At 54.4% G+C, this 16,782-nt stretch overlaps 1 protein-coding gene across 1 annotated transcript; it reads right to left on the reverse strand.

Moving 5' to 3' along the window:
- Window positions 1-839: 839 nt before the first annotated feature.
- On the reverse strand, window positions 840-15,698 carry UCK2 (uridine-cytidine kinase 2). The gene is made up of 7 exons (XM_015869689.2): window positions 15,471-15,698; window positions 9,202-9,361; window positions 8,359-8,455; window positions 7,423-7,565; window positions 4,605-4,702; window positions 3,186-3,234; window positions 840-2,829 (listed from the first exon to the last, which is right to left on the reverse strand). Exons 1-7 carry the CDS (start codon window positions 15,567-15,569, stop codon window positions 2,690-2,692), a joined length of 786 nt encoding a protein of 261 aa, XP_015725175.1. The 5' UTR covers window positions 15,570-15,698; the 3' UTR covers window positions 840-2,689.
- Between the last annotated feature and the right edge of the window lie 1,084 nt (window positions 15,699-16,782).

Here is a 16,782-nt window from a genome sequence, read left to right on the forward strand (position 1 = left end):
TAGAAAAGCTGGTAGCTTATAGCTTGGACAGGTACACCCTTCACTGGGTAAAGAGCTGCCTAAATGTTGGGACCCAGAGAGTGACAGCAAATGGAGTTAAATCCAGCTGGCAACTGGTCAAGAGTGGTGGGAAACAGCTGAAGGAACAGGAATGTGTCAGTCTGGAGAAGAGGAACTTCAGGGGGACCTTATTGCACAGCACTCCAGGCATGGTTTCACCAGCGCTGGGAAGGATCAACTCCCTTGATCTGTTGTCAACATGTGCCTGATGCAGCCCAGGAAACCATCAGTCTTCTTAGTGGTAAGAATACATTGTTCACTAATGGCCAACTTAGGGTCCACCAAAACCCCAAAGGCTGGGTGACCCCCAGGCTGTTCCTGCCACACGCAGGGCTTTGCACTTCTCCTTGCTGAACTTCATGAGGTTCCTGTCAGCCCATTTCTCCAGCCTGTCAAGGTCCCTCTGGATGGCAGCACAACCCTCTGGCATATCAGCCACTCCTCCCAGTTGTCTGTTACCCACTGACTTGTTGAGGATATACTCTGCCCCATCATCCAGGTGTGCAACAAAGATGTTGAACAGGACTGGAACCAGTTTGACTCCCTGGGGTACATTATTAGTTACTGACATTCAAACAGATTTCATAGCACTGATCACACCCTGGCCTTTCAGAAAGTTTTCACTCCATTTCCCTGCTCATCAAGCCAAAGCAGTCTGTGCACCAGCAGCACTGTTTCCCATCTGGCTTTGCCTTGCAGAACTGAGATGATGCCCAAACCTGCTTCAAAACCAGGACTACTGCCAGCAGCACACAGCACCATATACCGGAGATGAGAAGCACCAGTATACACTTGTCTTTATTCACAGGGAAGGGAAGATCAGTATTTAACCTTAACAGCCATATTGGCCACTTCAGTCCTAAGAAGCCTCTCCAGATACGCAGGGCTTCAGTACCTCTCCCCTATGAGTGACAATGCTGTAGCTGAAGGAATTCAGCCAAGGTCAGCCCTTGATTATGGCAGAGCTGTCATGCCTTGGGAAGTGTCTGCAGACAGTGATAGTGATGAAGGGCTGTTGTTACAGACCCTTATTACAAACCATGAGGGAATAAGACTGCTCCAGCAGCGCCCATTGGGATAGGCACTTTTGTTGTTCTCTTGGTTAAAATCAAAGACCATCTTAGCTCAACCGTGCAGAGCAAAAAATGCTCTGGAAGGAGTGAAAACCATGAGAGTGAGCAAGGCTACAGGTCCCAGCTCCAGGCACTGTGGGATGGTCATGAGATTTGTTATTTGCTGGGACAAGTCAGTCCCAGCAGCACAGGCCAAAGGATCTTCCCTGGCTCCCACCAAGTCTCTCCCCCAGCTCATCTGCTCCACCTTGCTCTCAAGGCATCCCCAGCTGAACAGTACAGATCCATTGGGCTCTCCCACACTGCTGTTACTGCAGCACTACCACCTTAAAGGAAACCAAATCTCACCCTTAGCAAATGAGTGTATTTCCTGGGCATCCCCAGGGATGACATGCAGTGGGGACACCACATCTTCCACCAGCACACAAAGGAGACACAAGCTAGAGGGACATCTGGACATCCAGCTGGGACCTGTGGACACGATGCATGGAGGCAGATATTAGGGAGCCCAGATATTGCTACACACTGCTAGCACTCCCTCAGACTGCTTAGCAGCTTCCATCCACTGCTGCTTTCTTGTATGGCTGGCTCTCCATTAACCATATTTATAGACCCTACTCAGCAGCAAAACCATTCCAAGTGAGGAATGACAGATGTACATCTGACCTTCTGCAGTCTGACTTCCAGGTGCACGGATGAGCCTGGGGCTTGGTTAGGAGTCCCACCACATACATGGCCATCGAGCTCCAGAGGGGCTGAGGGGACACATGCCTTATACCTATCCAAGCCAGGCAACAAGACTGCTAAAGATACTAGCTGCCACATTTATGACCAGATATCCAGCATCTCCTGCCAGGTCCTCAGTGTGTGACAACAGACACCACAACCGTGGTGAGAAGGTGTGCCAGACAACAAAAAGGGATGCTGTTGAGGGACTGAGATCCAGAGACATGAAAGACAGTCAGGGGAGTTATTACACACCATTCTGCCATCTGTCAGCTGTGCTGAGCAGTGCCTGCCAGCCAAAAATCAGGCTGCTTGAACCTGAGCAGCAACAAACGGGAGGAGGCAACCCCAGCCTCATTGCACTGAAGTTACAACCTTCATTACAGCCTGCCTCTTTCCTTAGGTGGGGACCACAGGGACACTAAGAGCTGTTGGATGCTCTTCCTTCTGTCTATAAGGTGAGGATGCCAACTCCAGGCCCTTATTCCCAGCTCCCTCCCAGCAACACCGAGCCTGGCAAATACCTTACGGCAAGTAATTTTACATTATTCTGCATTTACACAAAAATAGAGCAATTCTATATTTATAGAGATTTATAGCCGGTTCCGTGCTGGAGGAGTTACTGAGCAAGACCAGGAGCTGTGGGCGGCCCAGGCTCCCGAGCAGCTGGCTGCTTCTCATTCGGCATTTCCAACATACAAAATTAAAGGCATTCGTCTCCGTCTGGTTTCTTAAATAGATAAGGGGGGAATGAACGGACAGTATGTACAGGGGGGCAGTGGCAGGGCCCGAGTGCCCTCCGCCCACAGCCTCACTCCTGCTGCCCGGGGTCAGTGAGGCCGGCTGCTGGACTCTGAGGGCTGCCGCTGGCGGGGGGGAGTGTAGCCATTCAGGTAGCCATTGCTCTGGCGTTTGCTGAGTCCTCCGTTAAGAATGTCCTGGATGTGCTGCACGATCAGGTTGATGGCCACTGTGAGCAGAAAGGGAGGGGAAAACATTGGGGAGAGATTGCGTTAGGGTCGTGCCAACTAGAGACAAGTCAGTGATGATGACCCCCCTGCTCCCATGCCCACCCATTCCTTAGCTGGGAGCTGCAAGCCTGCAGGGAGGAGCTGCCTTGTTGTCACTTCATCCCCTCTCCCCATTCAGGGCCTGGTGCTCTGCCAGCACAATCAGATAGACCCCAGTCAGGTCTATCTGATCAGGATCCCAGGCTTGCTCATAGCAACACAAAGGCTCATCTCAGTGTACCTCTACAGCAGCCCCTGCTACCTCCTCCCCAGTGCAAGCTGCTAGGACAGAACAGCAGGGTGTGGGTCTGCTCACCTTCATTATCTGCTCCTCTGGGAATGATCACGTCAGCATATTTCTTGGTCTGGGAGGAAAGAGAGCACTGTGTTACTGGAAAAGCAGAGAGCTGCCAGGCTGGGGCATTGCCCCTGCTTCCTGCCAAGCCCAAACCCCCAGGGAGTTATACGGCCCAAACCCTCTGGTAGGCAGGTAGGTGCTGATCATACGTTTTGGACGATCTTGTTTGCCTTCTGCATTGTGTTTTGAGGGCCACGCTTTATTTTCCCGAGCCCAAATGTCAGTAAGAGGCACCCTAACAAAACCTGAAATTAAAAAGCTTAATGATCACAGGACTCCAGCAGCGTTCCATGCTCTGGGGAACAACCTACCCCCAAATCCAGCCAGACAAGATAGAAGAGCAAGAGCTGGCATGCCCAGCCTGCGTGGACATGCAGGATGCAGCCCTGTGGTCTGCTTGGGATGCAGGAGAAATTTTCCACCAGCACTGCTTGCAAAAGTCTGATTCAGGACTCCAACCCCAGCCTAGTTTTAAGGTGCCAGTTCTGAAGGAGCTGGTCTCAGTTTCCTCCCCTATTTGTGCCAGCCATGCTCTACAATCAGCAGCCAACCAGCCTGCTAGGCCAAGGGGGGCCCATCTGACACCTCCTGGCACTTTCAGCCCTATGGATCATCCCTAGGACATACCGGACTGTTTTAATGTTGGGCCACCTCACCTGGAACTGTTAGGGGTTGATTAGCAGCAGTGGGTGCTGAGCCTGCTGCACAACCACATGCAATCACTCTGCAGCTGAGCCCACCAGTGGCTTGGAGGTGGAAGCAGACCAGTGCAGGGCTGGTGGGTGAACACAAAGCAGTTGTTTTCTACTCTCCTTGTTTCACATTTCACCCTCCTACACTCCTCAACAGAACAGTCTCAATACAGCATCTGCTTTGTAAATGGATGGATATTTGCAGGGAGGCAGCGAGCAGGACCTGCCACCCAGGAAAAGCCTTTCTAGAACCGACACCAACACTGCACCTCAGTTTCCTGACCCACATCATACAGCAGTGGCAAGCACATGCAAGGTAAAAAGGGCAGACATGGTGCTCACTGCCTGGGGACAGGGATCTCTTATTCCCTGACCAGATGCAACCAAGACTCATCCCTCCTCAGCTGGCACCTCCTGAGCTGCCTGGTGTTGGTTTGGCTGACCCTGTGCAGGGAGGGGTTTTCTGTCAGTGTCTGCCTCCCCATAGGGACAGTGATCTCACCGGGAAGACAGGCAGTGGCTGTACAAACAGACCTCATCTTGCCCTGACGCAGCCAGCACCAGCACCCTCACTTTTAACAGTGCCCAAAGGAGAGAGCTCTGGGCCATAGAATGCTCCTGTCAGATGAGCCGGCCAGGGAAAGAGGCACTTCTGGCATTTGTGGGTATCATTCCCCATACTTACTGGCAAACAGAACTCCTCAAAGGCGGGCTTCACAAAAGTGATGTACTGCGACAAGATCTGCTCCAGGTCCCTGCCTCGCTCACTGATGTCTCGTAGCACTAGAAGAAAGGTGGAAGGCACAGTCAGCAGCCAAGCCTCGCATTGCTCCATCCCCTTCCCTTTGGGACAGCCCTAGCCAGCCACCTAGCTGTTATCCCCAAGGCCTGCATCACTGCATTGGCACCCTCCCAGCAGCTCGGTTTGCCCACAGCCAGCTGCCTTTTGGCAGCCTTGCATGGGGAGGTGAAGGCCTGGCAATGTGTGCCAACTCCAGGAAGGGCTCAGCGCTGCCCAGGCTGCTTCAGCCAGCCCTGTGACCTCTGCAGAGAGAGGGAGCAAACCCCAACACAAACAGTACAGAGAAACAGGCAAGGGACATTCATTACAAAGAAAAAGGCAGAGAGACAGAGAGACTTTTGTTTCCCAGGTCCCACGCCCTGTTTGCTGGCTGCTGTGGGGCAGGGAGGCTGCACACACAGCAGGGACATCGGGGAGCCCGCAAAGTGCAAAGACACCCAGGCTGCAGGGCTGCTCCAGGCAGGACAGAGCTGTCCTGCCCAGCCAAAGGCACATCACTGCAGGGTGATGCCCCCCAAACACAAATCAAGCACCCTTGACTCATACTTGGCCCTTAAACAATGGGTTCCAGCAATGGGAGGTGTCACTTGCAGAGCAGGACAATGTCCCAAGGACACACTGGTGCCCATCCGGTGCCAGCAGCCAGTGGCAGCATGAACCACAGGCACTGAAATCCAGCACTACCAATTAACTGAGCTGTCAGCTGTGTTTCTGGGAACTCCATCCCCTGCTGCCACCCAGCTCAAAAGTCCATTGCTGCAACTGCTCAGAACTTCTGTGAGAGAGACAACCCATGGCTGTGTCACAATGCAAGATCCTGACTCTCTCTTACTACAAGCTGCCTTCAGCAACATTCCAGGGACATGGATATACCTTCAGTATCTCACACATTGACTTTCCATTCCCAGCAATGCCAGGTTAGTGTTCTTATAATGAAATCATAGTGTCATTAAGGTTGGAAAAGACCATCTAGTCCACCTACCTCCAGTATTTCCCACTAAACCACGTCCCTCAGTGCCAAGTATCCACAGCTCTTGAACATCTCTATGGATGGTGACCCCACTACCTCCCTGGGCAGCCTATGCCAGTGCCCAACCACTCAGACCAGTGCTCAACCATTCAGAGTAGTTTTTCCTAACATCCAACTTGAGATATCAACTGACAACGATCAGTTCTCTATCAGGAGATGGATGAGCTGACCAGACAAGGAGAGGCCACCACCTTAACCAGCTAGCAGCAGCCCAGCCACCCCTTTGCAAGGCCTTAGTGATTGATAGTGGGTGAGAGCAACCCCCACGAACAGCCATGGCCCATAAGGTTTAGAACCTCATCCAGCAGCTGCAGCTCAAGCTCTGTACCACTGTTGGCAGCTGGACTGTCTGGGTTCCTGGTCAATGAACTCAAGTAGTTCTCAAGCCCTGAGCTCATGGTTATGTGCCAAACTGAAGTACGCACTCTACATGTGCAATTGGGATGCACACGTGGTCACGGGGCACTGCAAATGCACAAGGCAACGCCTCTCCTTCATGCAGCTGACACAGAGCACCACTAAGCAAACAGGCTACCCCCTGGCTGTTGAGTGCCTGCACAGCACAGTCCACTTACAGGATCAGGATCACATTGCAGGATCTTACAGATGCGTATCTATGACCTGTTAATACGTCTCCCTGTGATGACTGTGCTGTCACCTCCCTGGGTGAGTCATGTAAGAACGGTGGGCAGGGTTAAGGAGGCTGCGTAAGAAGCACCTTTTAATCAGCACCGATGACATCTCAACAGTGGAGGAGGTTTTGTATCTGGCAGCGGGAGGGATGCAGGGCTTTCAGCAGGCAAGACCGGATCTGTATCCGAGTGGGATGGTCCCATGCACACATACAGTCCCAGGTGTTGAGGCACATTTCTCTTGCCACAGCACAGAGGCCTGAACACCACCTGTACCCCAAACACCCTGTAGAAGTTGCTGGAGCCCAGGTATGGGAAGGGATAGTGCAGACAGAACACAGCCTGACCCCAATAACACCAGAATGGTTTCTTAGTCCTTGCAGAGGCTCAGGGGCCACATCAGTGATCCCAGACCTCAAGGCAGCTTTGACTGCATCTCAAGCCTTGCACACCTGGAAGAACTGGAGCGCATCCTATATAAGCTGGCAACATGCAGCCAAACCAGATAGACATGGGGAGTCCTAAGGAGGGATATTATCATATCCAGGGCACTTTGCCATCACACATCCATTACACCAACACTAAGCAGCATAGAGATGCAGCACTACAATGGCTGTTCTTGCACAGAGCAAGATGCACAACCACGCTTCCTATCTGCATGACCTGGGACGGACACTCTCACACCAAACCCCAGACCTGAGCATAACCATCAGGTGCTGACTTTTCACTGAGTTGCTGAGCTGCTCTGCTTTGCCTGCTACCCACATAGTACAGAGCCACGTAGGGATTGCATGTATCAAAGGGAAGATCCCAAACAAGGCAGCAAAAGCCCCACTGAATCCTAAGAAGCACAAAGCAAGACTGCTTCCCACTGCTGGGAGCTGCCTGGTGCAATGTGCTGCCCTGGCTCTTTGCTAGCAGCAGCAAAGCTTTGTGCTGACTCCAGTACTGCTCTGCTCCTGGTTAACTGCCTCTGCAGCTGGCTGCCCATCAGCCAGGTAACATTTCTGTCTCTGCATGAGGTATGTTTGGGACTCACCTCTGCGGGACAGCCGGGTGTCTGCATCTGTATCCACAAAGAGCTTCATGCGGAAGAGATCCCGCACCTCCTGGCTGTAAAAGGCCAGGATGCCCTCAAAGAGCACCACGTCGGCAGGGTAGACGGTCACTGTTTCCTCTTTCCTAGCAGAGGGAAGGAGGAGAGTCAAATATGCCAGTAGGGAGGAAACAAGCCAAGCTAGATGGGGGTAACAGCGGTGCTCCTGGGCCATGGGATATCACTGCTGCAGCAGGAGGCCGGACTGATGGGAGACCTACCCCACTGTGGTGAAGGGAATCCAAGGCATACATAAGCTTCCTATAAGGACAGACAGCAAAGCAGGGAGTATACTAGGCCCTCACCCCCTTGCTTTAGCTTGCAAGTGTTAGATGCCAAGCAATACAACCCAAAACGTCTGAGTATGGGGAACCCATAGGGACAGTGTGCTCCCCAGGGAGCCAGCAGCACTCCTCTGAAGTCATGGGGCTTTTGTAGGAAAAGGAACAGGGTCACACCTTCCTCGATCAGTACAGGCATGCAAGCTGAACACATGCAAGGGAGGAGCTACAGGAGCAAGAGCTTCAAGAACTCTTTTCTCCTGACAGTGCTGGACTGTTTGAGCTGGGAATACTTATTAAAGCTGCAAACATGGACTTTATGATGAGGGGAAGAGTGGATGGCGGGGGGGGGCATAGCCCTCCTCCACTTATGCCTGTGAGTTTCTGATTGTATTTGTGAGGTTATGCAGCGTTCTAGGCTCCCAGACTGTGCCTGTACGAGCCCTGTATCCTCTAACACAGAGTGTAGAGATGTTAGCATTGAAGTTCTGGGTCTATATATGGGCACCCAAGAGCAGACACAAGCAGAGGGGCTGGGGTGGCAGGACTGCATGCTGCTGTCAGCAGAGACTCAGCAAGGCAGGAGTGACTGTTAGACCTGGAGTGGGAGACAAAGTCATAGACAGGGATCTGGACCGTCTTCCCTTCCGTGATCTCTTTGAGTGTTTTCACGATGAGCTCATTGTCAAAGGCATCTGAGGAGAAGAGAAAAAGTTACCCGAGGCAGCTTCATGTGCAATGCTGTGCTTAGCCTAACCAGAGCCACCCACACCCCACGGACAGACAGACAGACACACAGGCTCCAGAGGAAAGCCCCGCTCATCTCCATGGGTGCTGCAAAGCGCAGAGCTTCGCACCAGCCTGGGATCTGGTCTGCAGAAATCAATGCCAGCCTTGTACAGCAGCACTGAGAGCTTGGGAAGGCATCTCCTCCAGGGCTCCAGCCCTCGCACAGACTGGAGCAGTGTTCCAACCTTCAGCTGCTGCACAGACAGGGCTCTGTTTGCTCCACACTCCCTGCCTGCAGCCATTGTCCTCACGGGGATGAGGGGACAGCAGCTCTGGAATTTCCCTACCAAGCTCTGGGATGGTTCATAAAGCCCCTGTTGTAGCAGCAGGGTACGGCCACTGCGGTGCAGGGTTTTGCAGGGCAGCTGTGCAAGGTGGTTCCTTCCTTGAAGGAGAGCACAGAGCTGCTGGCTCCAAGGGCTGTGCCAGGCAGACCTCCCTAGACCTGGCCCAGGGGGTGGGGTTTCAAACAGGGGGATATTTTTTTGCACAGAGTATGAGAATTCATCTTAACCAGCCCAACAAGGGACAAGCCAAGCCACTTCACTCCCACCCCATGCAAAGGTAGAGTCCTCCTGATGTCCACACAAAGCTCTTTGCTGGCAGGATGCGATCCAGCCCTCATCCCACCCCAGTTCTGTTCTCCATTCACCTGGATGGTCAAAATTGAACTGGCCTTTGAGGGCTTTGGATTTCTGCTCTGAGGTGAGGACTCGGTAGAAGCTGTCTTGGCTCACGATCACCACCTGCTTCTGGCGATAGTCCACTTCGTTCTGGCCCAGCAGCTGGACGATCTTCGAGCAGACTGAAGACTAGGAAAGAAACAGCAGAGGGAACAAGTCAGTGGCAGCGGTGTCTGTGCCATGCAGGATGTCAGGAAGTGGCCATTCATGGGGCACAGCTTGCTGAACCTGCAAGCAGCACCGAGCAGCATCTTCCCAAGCCCTGCTCCAGCCCATAAACTCCACCACTGCACGGATAGGGAGGAAGACCACAGAAGCGGAAAGCCAGGTTGTCTTCACACCCTACATAAAGCCCAAGATGAAAAGACACCAGAAGGGGAACCCTGGGACTTTATCAGAGCTCTGCCATATCTGGGAGGAGCATTTACAAGTGTATCCTGGTGCCTCTTGGCACAGCAAACTAATGGCACTGCAGAGCCAGCAGGTGAAGAGCCACATGGCTCTGGCTGCTGGCACAAGATCTCCACGGCACAGGGACCGGCACTTTGCACTGGGGCAACCAGACCCCCACCATCACAACATGAATCAGAGCAAATCCTCATCTCCCTGCTGGTTTGGCTGCCTGTTCTATACCTGGCTGGCAATCTCCAGAGGCAGCACTGAAGATAGAAGTGGTGAGAAGGAAGGAGGAGGAGAAAGCACGCCTGGGAGAGGAGGTCAGCCCAGCTGACAGAGGGCAAGGCTGTTTGCCTGCAAAGCTGGAAGATTTGACGGCAGTGCCGTCCCCAGAGAGCATCTCTTCCCTGCTGGGCCAGGCTGACCTGACTTGGCTATGAGTGCTGCTCTGTGAGTCAGCCCCAGCCAGGCTGCAGAGCTCCTGAGCACAGCCAGCAAACCAGCCTGGGCTGCCTGATTGCAGAATCACGGTCCTGGGCACACGTTAGGGTGGCAGGGCAGGGTCAGGACTCCCCATGCAGCTCACCTCCTCCTCCTGCCCGGCAGGGCTGGCGAGCTGTGCTTCCTGCGCCACGTGGGCATCCTGCCCTGCACCCAGAACAAAGAGCTGCAGCACTGCTGCTGCCAGCCATTCACCCTTCAGCACGTGACAGGGTCAGAGCCCCTTCTCCTTTTCCTCTGCTTTCCCACTCCCTGCATCCTTCTGCAGCCCTGTTGCTTATCCAGCTGTATCCTATGGGTTTCACAGAAACAGGGCGGGCATGGTGCCTTTCCCCTGCTTTTCCTCCCCGTGCTCTCCCCCAGATGCCTCTCCCTGCCTTCAGACAGGCTCAGCCTTGGCCACAGGTGCCAAGGACACCAGATTTCCCATGGCCTTTGCAGTTCTTAATCAGCGCTCTCCAGCGCAGCTACCCAGATAGATCATAGAACATAAGGCCTGGCTCACACATACAGCCTCTGCTGCGGACCAGGAGGAGGACTGGAGTGCACCCAGGCTTTACTTATTGCCCATCACTCTGGGATGGCTCTTTGGGGCCGGTAAGAGGAGCAGCTGCTCCAGTGCAGGCAGCACTCCGATTACAGCCTGAACGCTCCTACAGCTGGAGACAATTCCTCTTGCTCAATAAGCACCACATGCTAAGGAGGAATCAAAACCAGAAATGCAGAGGTTAAAAATTCCCCTACGAATGGGAACAGAAAGTCCCAGCCACAATCCCTTCAAATAAGTGACACAAATACCCTGCTCAAACCCCCTTCCCTGCATACATACGTGTGACTGATGTTAACCAGAAGTGTGAAATATTCACTCATAACTGGAAAGGATACCAGTTAGGCTCTAGTGAGGCCTGAGGACACTCAAGGGGACATCTTGGCCAAAGCTAAAGTGTGACTGATGGATTATACTGCGACACACCGGTGGGACTGCGACCCAGGGGACACACAGTAACACCCAGCACCCGCTCATAGGGACCACCCAGGCCCCAGTTTCTTCCTCATCTGTTCTTACCTCCCTGTTTCCCACCTGCAACCACTTAATAATCAATAGAATCATTCCGATTGGAAAAGACCCCTAAGATCACAAGCTCCAACCCCAACCAACTGCCCACATCCCCCAGTGCCACATCTCCGTGGTTCTATAACACCTCCAGGGATGGTGACTTCACCACCTCCCTGGGCAGCCTGATGCATCACCACTGTTTCAGAGAACGCCTGACATTTGTTTGAAATATATTCATTATATGACATACTTAATTCATATCCACTCGTGGCCTATAGCCAGCTGCTCAAATACTTGTCAAGAGTTGACTAATTCCCCGATATTATTATGCAGATTATCCCTCAGCCTCTCTTGGGTAGCTCCATATTCTGACTTCAGCTGGGCATTAAGGCAAAGCTGATGAGCAGAGGAATGGGGCAGGGCACAGTGATGCCTCCAACCCTGGCACGGTGCAGAAGATGGGCAGTGCAGGTACTGCCATTGATAAGGGCCTGGCTGGGGTGTCCCCATCACACACTTGTGGTTTAGACAGCCTCCATTTATGGGATCTGGTAGTATTTTCCCTAAGGTCGCATCAAGGGATGATGTCCCCTGCAGCGCAAGGCATGGCTTCCTTGCCATTCTCACCTGAGACTTAAGAGTCCCTGCAGTCAGCAGCCCTGATGATGCTGCCCTTCTCTCCAGCACACTAATAGTTGATTTGGGTCTTTCCTTGTAAGGTTACAGTAATTATAGAGTATTAGGAAGCGCTCAGTGGACCGAGGTGACACCCAGAACAGATGCCAAATCAAGAAGGCTCCCAGAGCATCTATTAAATGTCTGCCCGTGACTGCAGAGAGCTGGTTCACAACCCACATGGTCTCTTCCAGCTCTAACAGAGCACATCTGCATGGCAGCACTGGGACTGGAAACTTGCTATTCTCATAACAAAAGCCCAGGCCTCCACCCAGAGCTTTCCCAAACAGGTTTACCATCCTGCCTTTCACTTTGTGAGCCACAGGCTGACTGGTCTGGGGACTGGGACAGCCAGAGTCCTGCCATCCACGTGGAACCAGCCCTGGATTCCAGCATGAACAGGATCTGCTTTCCTGGAGTCCCAGGGATCACATCAGATAGGTTCCTCGATGAGCTCACGTATACCCCGTCAGCACAGGGAAGGGCTGACCCAACAAACACCCCGTGCATTGGTATGCTCAGCAGCTGGAACAGAGCAATGTTCTACCAGAAGGTCTGACGAGCCTCCAGCCCACTCTGACACCACTATTAATGAAGTCAGACCTTGTGATCCACAGCTCCTGCCAGCCACAAAACGTCACCAGGAAATGGTGTTGAACCAACACGGTGCTGCTACAGCCCTTGCAAGCCTTCACCTAGAGGTGAGTGAAAGCCTCTGGGTCACTGCTGGATCTCCTCTGGGCTCATCCAGGTGGCAGCCCAGTAGCTAAATCCTGTGAGGGACCTCAGCCTTTGCAAGGGTTGGGGTGTGAGATCCATCAGGCAAGAAGCCCCTCGTGAATAGGGAACTGCCCCTGAGGGTCACTGCTTCCCTAGGGACCAGCACACTGCTTGTCCCATCTTCACACCTCCTCCCTCAGCCCCATGGTTGGCTCCTATTCCCAGCTCTTCTAGGCAGCCAGCTTGGCCCCATCCAGCTTTTGTGGTGTTCACAGAAGTACCTCAAAGGTTTACCAGCAGACAAGACACCTGGCTGAACACACTGGTCTGGAAACACTTAGGACTGCATGTTCAGACATTTCTGACTTTATGTGCTAATTAAGATCCTGAAACTATAGCCACTGGGCCCCGCTGGCACCCGGACTCAGCCCTCACCAGCACGAGGCCAGGCAGCCAACTAAAGCACTCGGCCCACCGTAAATCTGTCTTTCCTTCCAGCCTCCTGCTCAGCACCTCATTGTGCATCACGTGGGGACCGGCAATTAATGCCTCCACATGGCTTTGAGCAGCGCTCCTCACCCCTGCAGCCACCCCAGCACCATTGCTGCGGGGTCCCAGCTGAAGCAGAGTCACCCAGAGACCCCCCGGGTTCATCCTGGCACTTCCCAGCCCATCCCTCTGCTTGATTCTCCCCCAGCCTGGCTGCCTGCCTTGCATGCTGCGGCACTTGGTAGCCAGGAGTGTCTCATGGGAGGGAGGGAAGAAGCTGTTAGCACAAAGACCACGGGTAAAAGAAGAGAACAAAGCTTCAGCGGAGCACTTTGAAGGCATTGAGCATGAAAGAAAATGCTACAACAACCAGCTCTGGGAATCCCTCTGAGGGAACGAGGCGGTTGTGCCTGGTTTTGGCACAGGAGGGTGTCTCAATGCCATGTCATCTCCTCCACATCAGATGGCAGCAAGCTTTGTCCGGGCTGGACACGGTTTGGATTTAAGGGGAGAGCGGGAGAAGGAAGCTCTGTCTCCCCTCAGGCTTTTGTGAGAAGCCAACACAGCGCTGGCACTGCCTGCCCAGTGACTGCAGCATGCCAGCATCTCTGCTACACCCCATGTGTTCCCCCAGCACAGCCCTGATTTCTCCCAAAGGCAAAGGAGGGTGCTTAGGTTTCTATCTCCCATTTGAATCTCCAGACTTGCTCCCTTGCTCTCTAGGGAACAGCAGCCAGCATTGAATCCCACTCACCAACCTGGCTTTCAGAAATGCCAACCACAGGCCACACCAGCTCACATAGAATAGGGATGCGGGCAGACCGTGGAGCCTTTTTCCCCACCTTAGACTCAACAAAAACATCAGCAGGAGGAGCTGGAGGGGGCTCTGGGTGGCAAACACCCTCCGTTATCTTGGGGCTGGTGCATTGCCAAAGGGGTGTGTTAGGACAACAACCCTCCATTGGTGTGAAGGCTGGCACATTTGCCTCCTTGCCACCTTCCCAGTGGGAAAGGTAGCTGCTCCACTTTCCCTGTGGGCTGCTCCCACCTGCAGCCAACACATGGGCACGGTGGTGGTGGGTGGGAGCTGCCTTCCTGCAGCATCACCTGCAGACAGACCCCTGCAAGAACACGAAGGTCGACACACACAAGCCTCTGCTCCTTCTTACTGCTTCTCCATGAGCAAGCTTGCCCCCACCCCCACCCCCAGAACACTTCTTGCAGCCTCTTCCCATAAACTTTATACAGATCTGCCGCAATCACCGCTGTTACCTTGCGGGCCCAGCCACATCGTATTCAAAGCCCCGACGGTGGAGCAGAGCCGGACACAATGTTACTGGGACGGCTAGGCAGACCCAGGCATCAGAGAGCACACAGACCCCAGCGTTTGAGTCAGCGGAGCTGTGCCGCAGGAACAACCCGGCCCTGCTCCCAGTGGAAGAGATTGCATCCTCCCTCTCCATCCCTTCCCTGTTATATCTGGACTTTTCCTCCTCGCTGCGGTCCAAGAATCAATAGGAGGCCTGGGAACACATTCCTAAATCGCCCTTATTATGGGCAGGGGTTGGGGGGGGCAGCAGCTGGGTTACACCATCCCTGAAGGGAGAAAGGCCCCTCCATGGTGAACCCGCAGACAGGCTGCTCTGCCACAGCCCACGTTTCCTCAGCAAGAAACATTCCAGAGGTGTTTCCACTGCCATTTGTGCTCCGTCCTTTGAAATAAAGGCAGGTCGAATGCTGCATGGGAAGATGGCACAGTGGATCTGAGGGTGGGGGGTGGGAAGGAGGAATTTTCTTTAAGGATGAGGGGGAAAAAAAAGCAAGCGCCCTACATTAGCTTAAATGAATAGGAAAGTACTGAGTGCTCGCAGTGGGCTTTCTTTCTTTCTTTAGGCCGCGGGGAAAGCCCAGCTCTGCATTGGGGCGCAGCACTGCAGCCCGGCCGCCCCTCGCCCCCACCTGCCCCCAGCTCGGTGCGGCTGTGCTGTGAGTCAGCAGCTCGCCACGCGGTACCCAAAGCTGCCTCTCCTAAAAAGAAAGAAAGAATCGCCCTAAAAAAGAACACAAAAAAGGGGCATCCCCCACCTCCATCCACGCGCACGGACGGGGGAGGAAGGGGGGGCAACCACCGGCCGGTCGGGTTATAGAGCGTGAAGAATAACCGCATTGCCAGCGTTAATGTAAAGGCACAGCGTTAATGTAAAGGCACAGCGTTAATGTAAAGGCACAGCGTTAATGTAAAGGCAGGGTGGTGCCCGCTGTCCATGCTGAGCCCCGTTCCGTTCCATGTCCCATTCCCCACCCGTGGCCCCGGAGCATTGAGCAGCGGCGCACGTGGCGCGGCGGTGGCGGCCGCTCGTTCCCCGTGGCCCCCGTCTCGTCCCCGCTGTCCCCGCACACCTTGCCGCTGGCCGTGCCGCCGCTGACCCCGATGAGGAAGGGCTCGCTGCCGCTGGGCTGCCCCTGCTCCTCCAGCCGCTGCTCGCTGTCCCCCGCCATCCTCCCCTTCTAGCGCCGCGCCGCCTCCGCTCTCCTGGCGGGGCTGGATTTATCTGATGAGTCAAGGGCCTTCCTCCCCGCCTGGTTCACATCCCCGCCGCTGCGGCTCCCTGCCAGGTGCCTGCTGCAGCTGCACATGCTCCGGCACCCGGCCGCGCAGCCCCGCGCCTCCCCCCCGTCCAACCCCGGGGACAAAGGCGAGGCCCTCGGCTGCTTCCCCCCGGCCGAGCTCCGGGTCTCTGTGCGGCAACACGAGTTCGCCCATCATGGTACTGGTGGCAGGGGGGCAAAAGGGAGCTGACCTCGATGGGGCCGGGACACAGTGGCCGTATTACATGTAGGATGTGAGCTCCGTGTGCTGCACTTAGGGATGTGGAACACTGGCTGGGCTGCTTTATGGCTGGTATTTAGGCCATCTGCCTCATCCCCAGACCATCACACACAGCTCCCATCGTCTTTCTATAAAGCCAAACCCTGAGGTTCCATCCTTCTGCCTGGCCCATCTATCTCTGCTATGGGCCGGCTGCCCCCACCAGCACCCTGCAGGGATGGGGCACCCACAGCTCCTGTATCCTACAGGGATGGGGCACCCACAGCTCATGTATCCCACAGGGATGGGGCACCCACAGCTCTTGTATCACACACGGATGGGGCACCCACAGCTCCTGTATCGTACAGGGATGGGGCACCCACAGCTCCTGTATCCTACAGGGATGGGGCACCCACAGCTCCTGTATCGTACAGGGATGGGGCACCCACAGCTCCTGTATCTTACAGGGATGGGGCACCCACCCACAGCTCCTGTATCATACAGGGATGGGGCACCCACAGCTCTTGTATCAGGGCATCCCACCCTGTGAGTGACCAAGCTCCCCCTGTTCTAATCCACATCTCCCCTCTTGGAGTTTAAAGCTCAGAGCCCACCCTGCTGCTTGGAGCACGGCACCGTGTGGCACTGGCAGGGCAGGAGGTGCTTCCTGTGAGGACAGATCCCAGTGTCACGTAAAGCCCAGTGCCAATCTCCCAGCACTGTGCTCACTCCTCCCACCCATCACCAGGACAAACGCCTTCTAACATAGACCTGACGCCCACTCCCCTATGCCAACCATAGGGGGCGGGGCGCAGCTCACATTGACAGCCGGCTCCTCCAATCAGAGAAGGTCCTGCTCGCTCTTCCCCACCTTCTTACTTCCTGCCGCCCTTCGAGCTGATT

This window comes from Coturnix japonica, chromosome 8 (assembly GCF_001577835.2).
Source record: "Coturnix japonica isolate 7356 chromosome 8, Coturnix japonica 2.1, whole genome shotgun sequence".
NCBI lineage: Eukaryota > Metazoa > Chordata > Aves > Galliformes > Phasianidae > Coturnix > Coturnix japonica.

Coding starts and splice junctions, on each gene's coding strand:
- UCK2 (XM_015869689.2), bottom strand. CDS start 15,569: ATGGCGGGGGACAGCGAGCAGCGGCTGGAGGAGCAGGGGCAGCCCAGC. Junction 3,235..4,604: donor TTGAGGAGTTCTGTTTGCCA/GTAAGTATGGGG, acceptor CTTTCCTCCCAG/ACCAAGAAATATGCTGACGT. Junction 2,830..3,185: donor CAGAGGAGCAGATAATGAAG/GTGAGCAGACCC, acceptor TTCTGCTCACAG/TGGCCATCAACCTGATCGTG.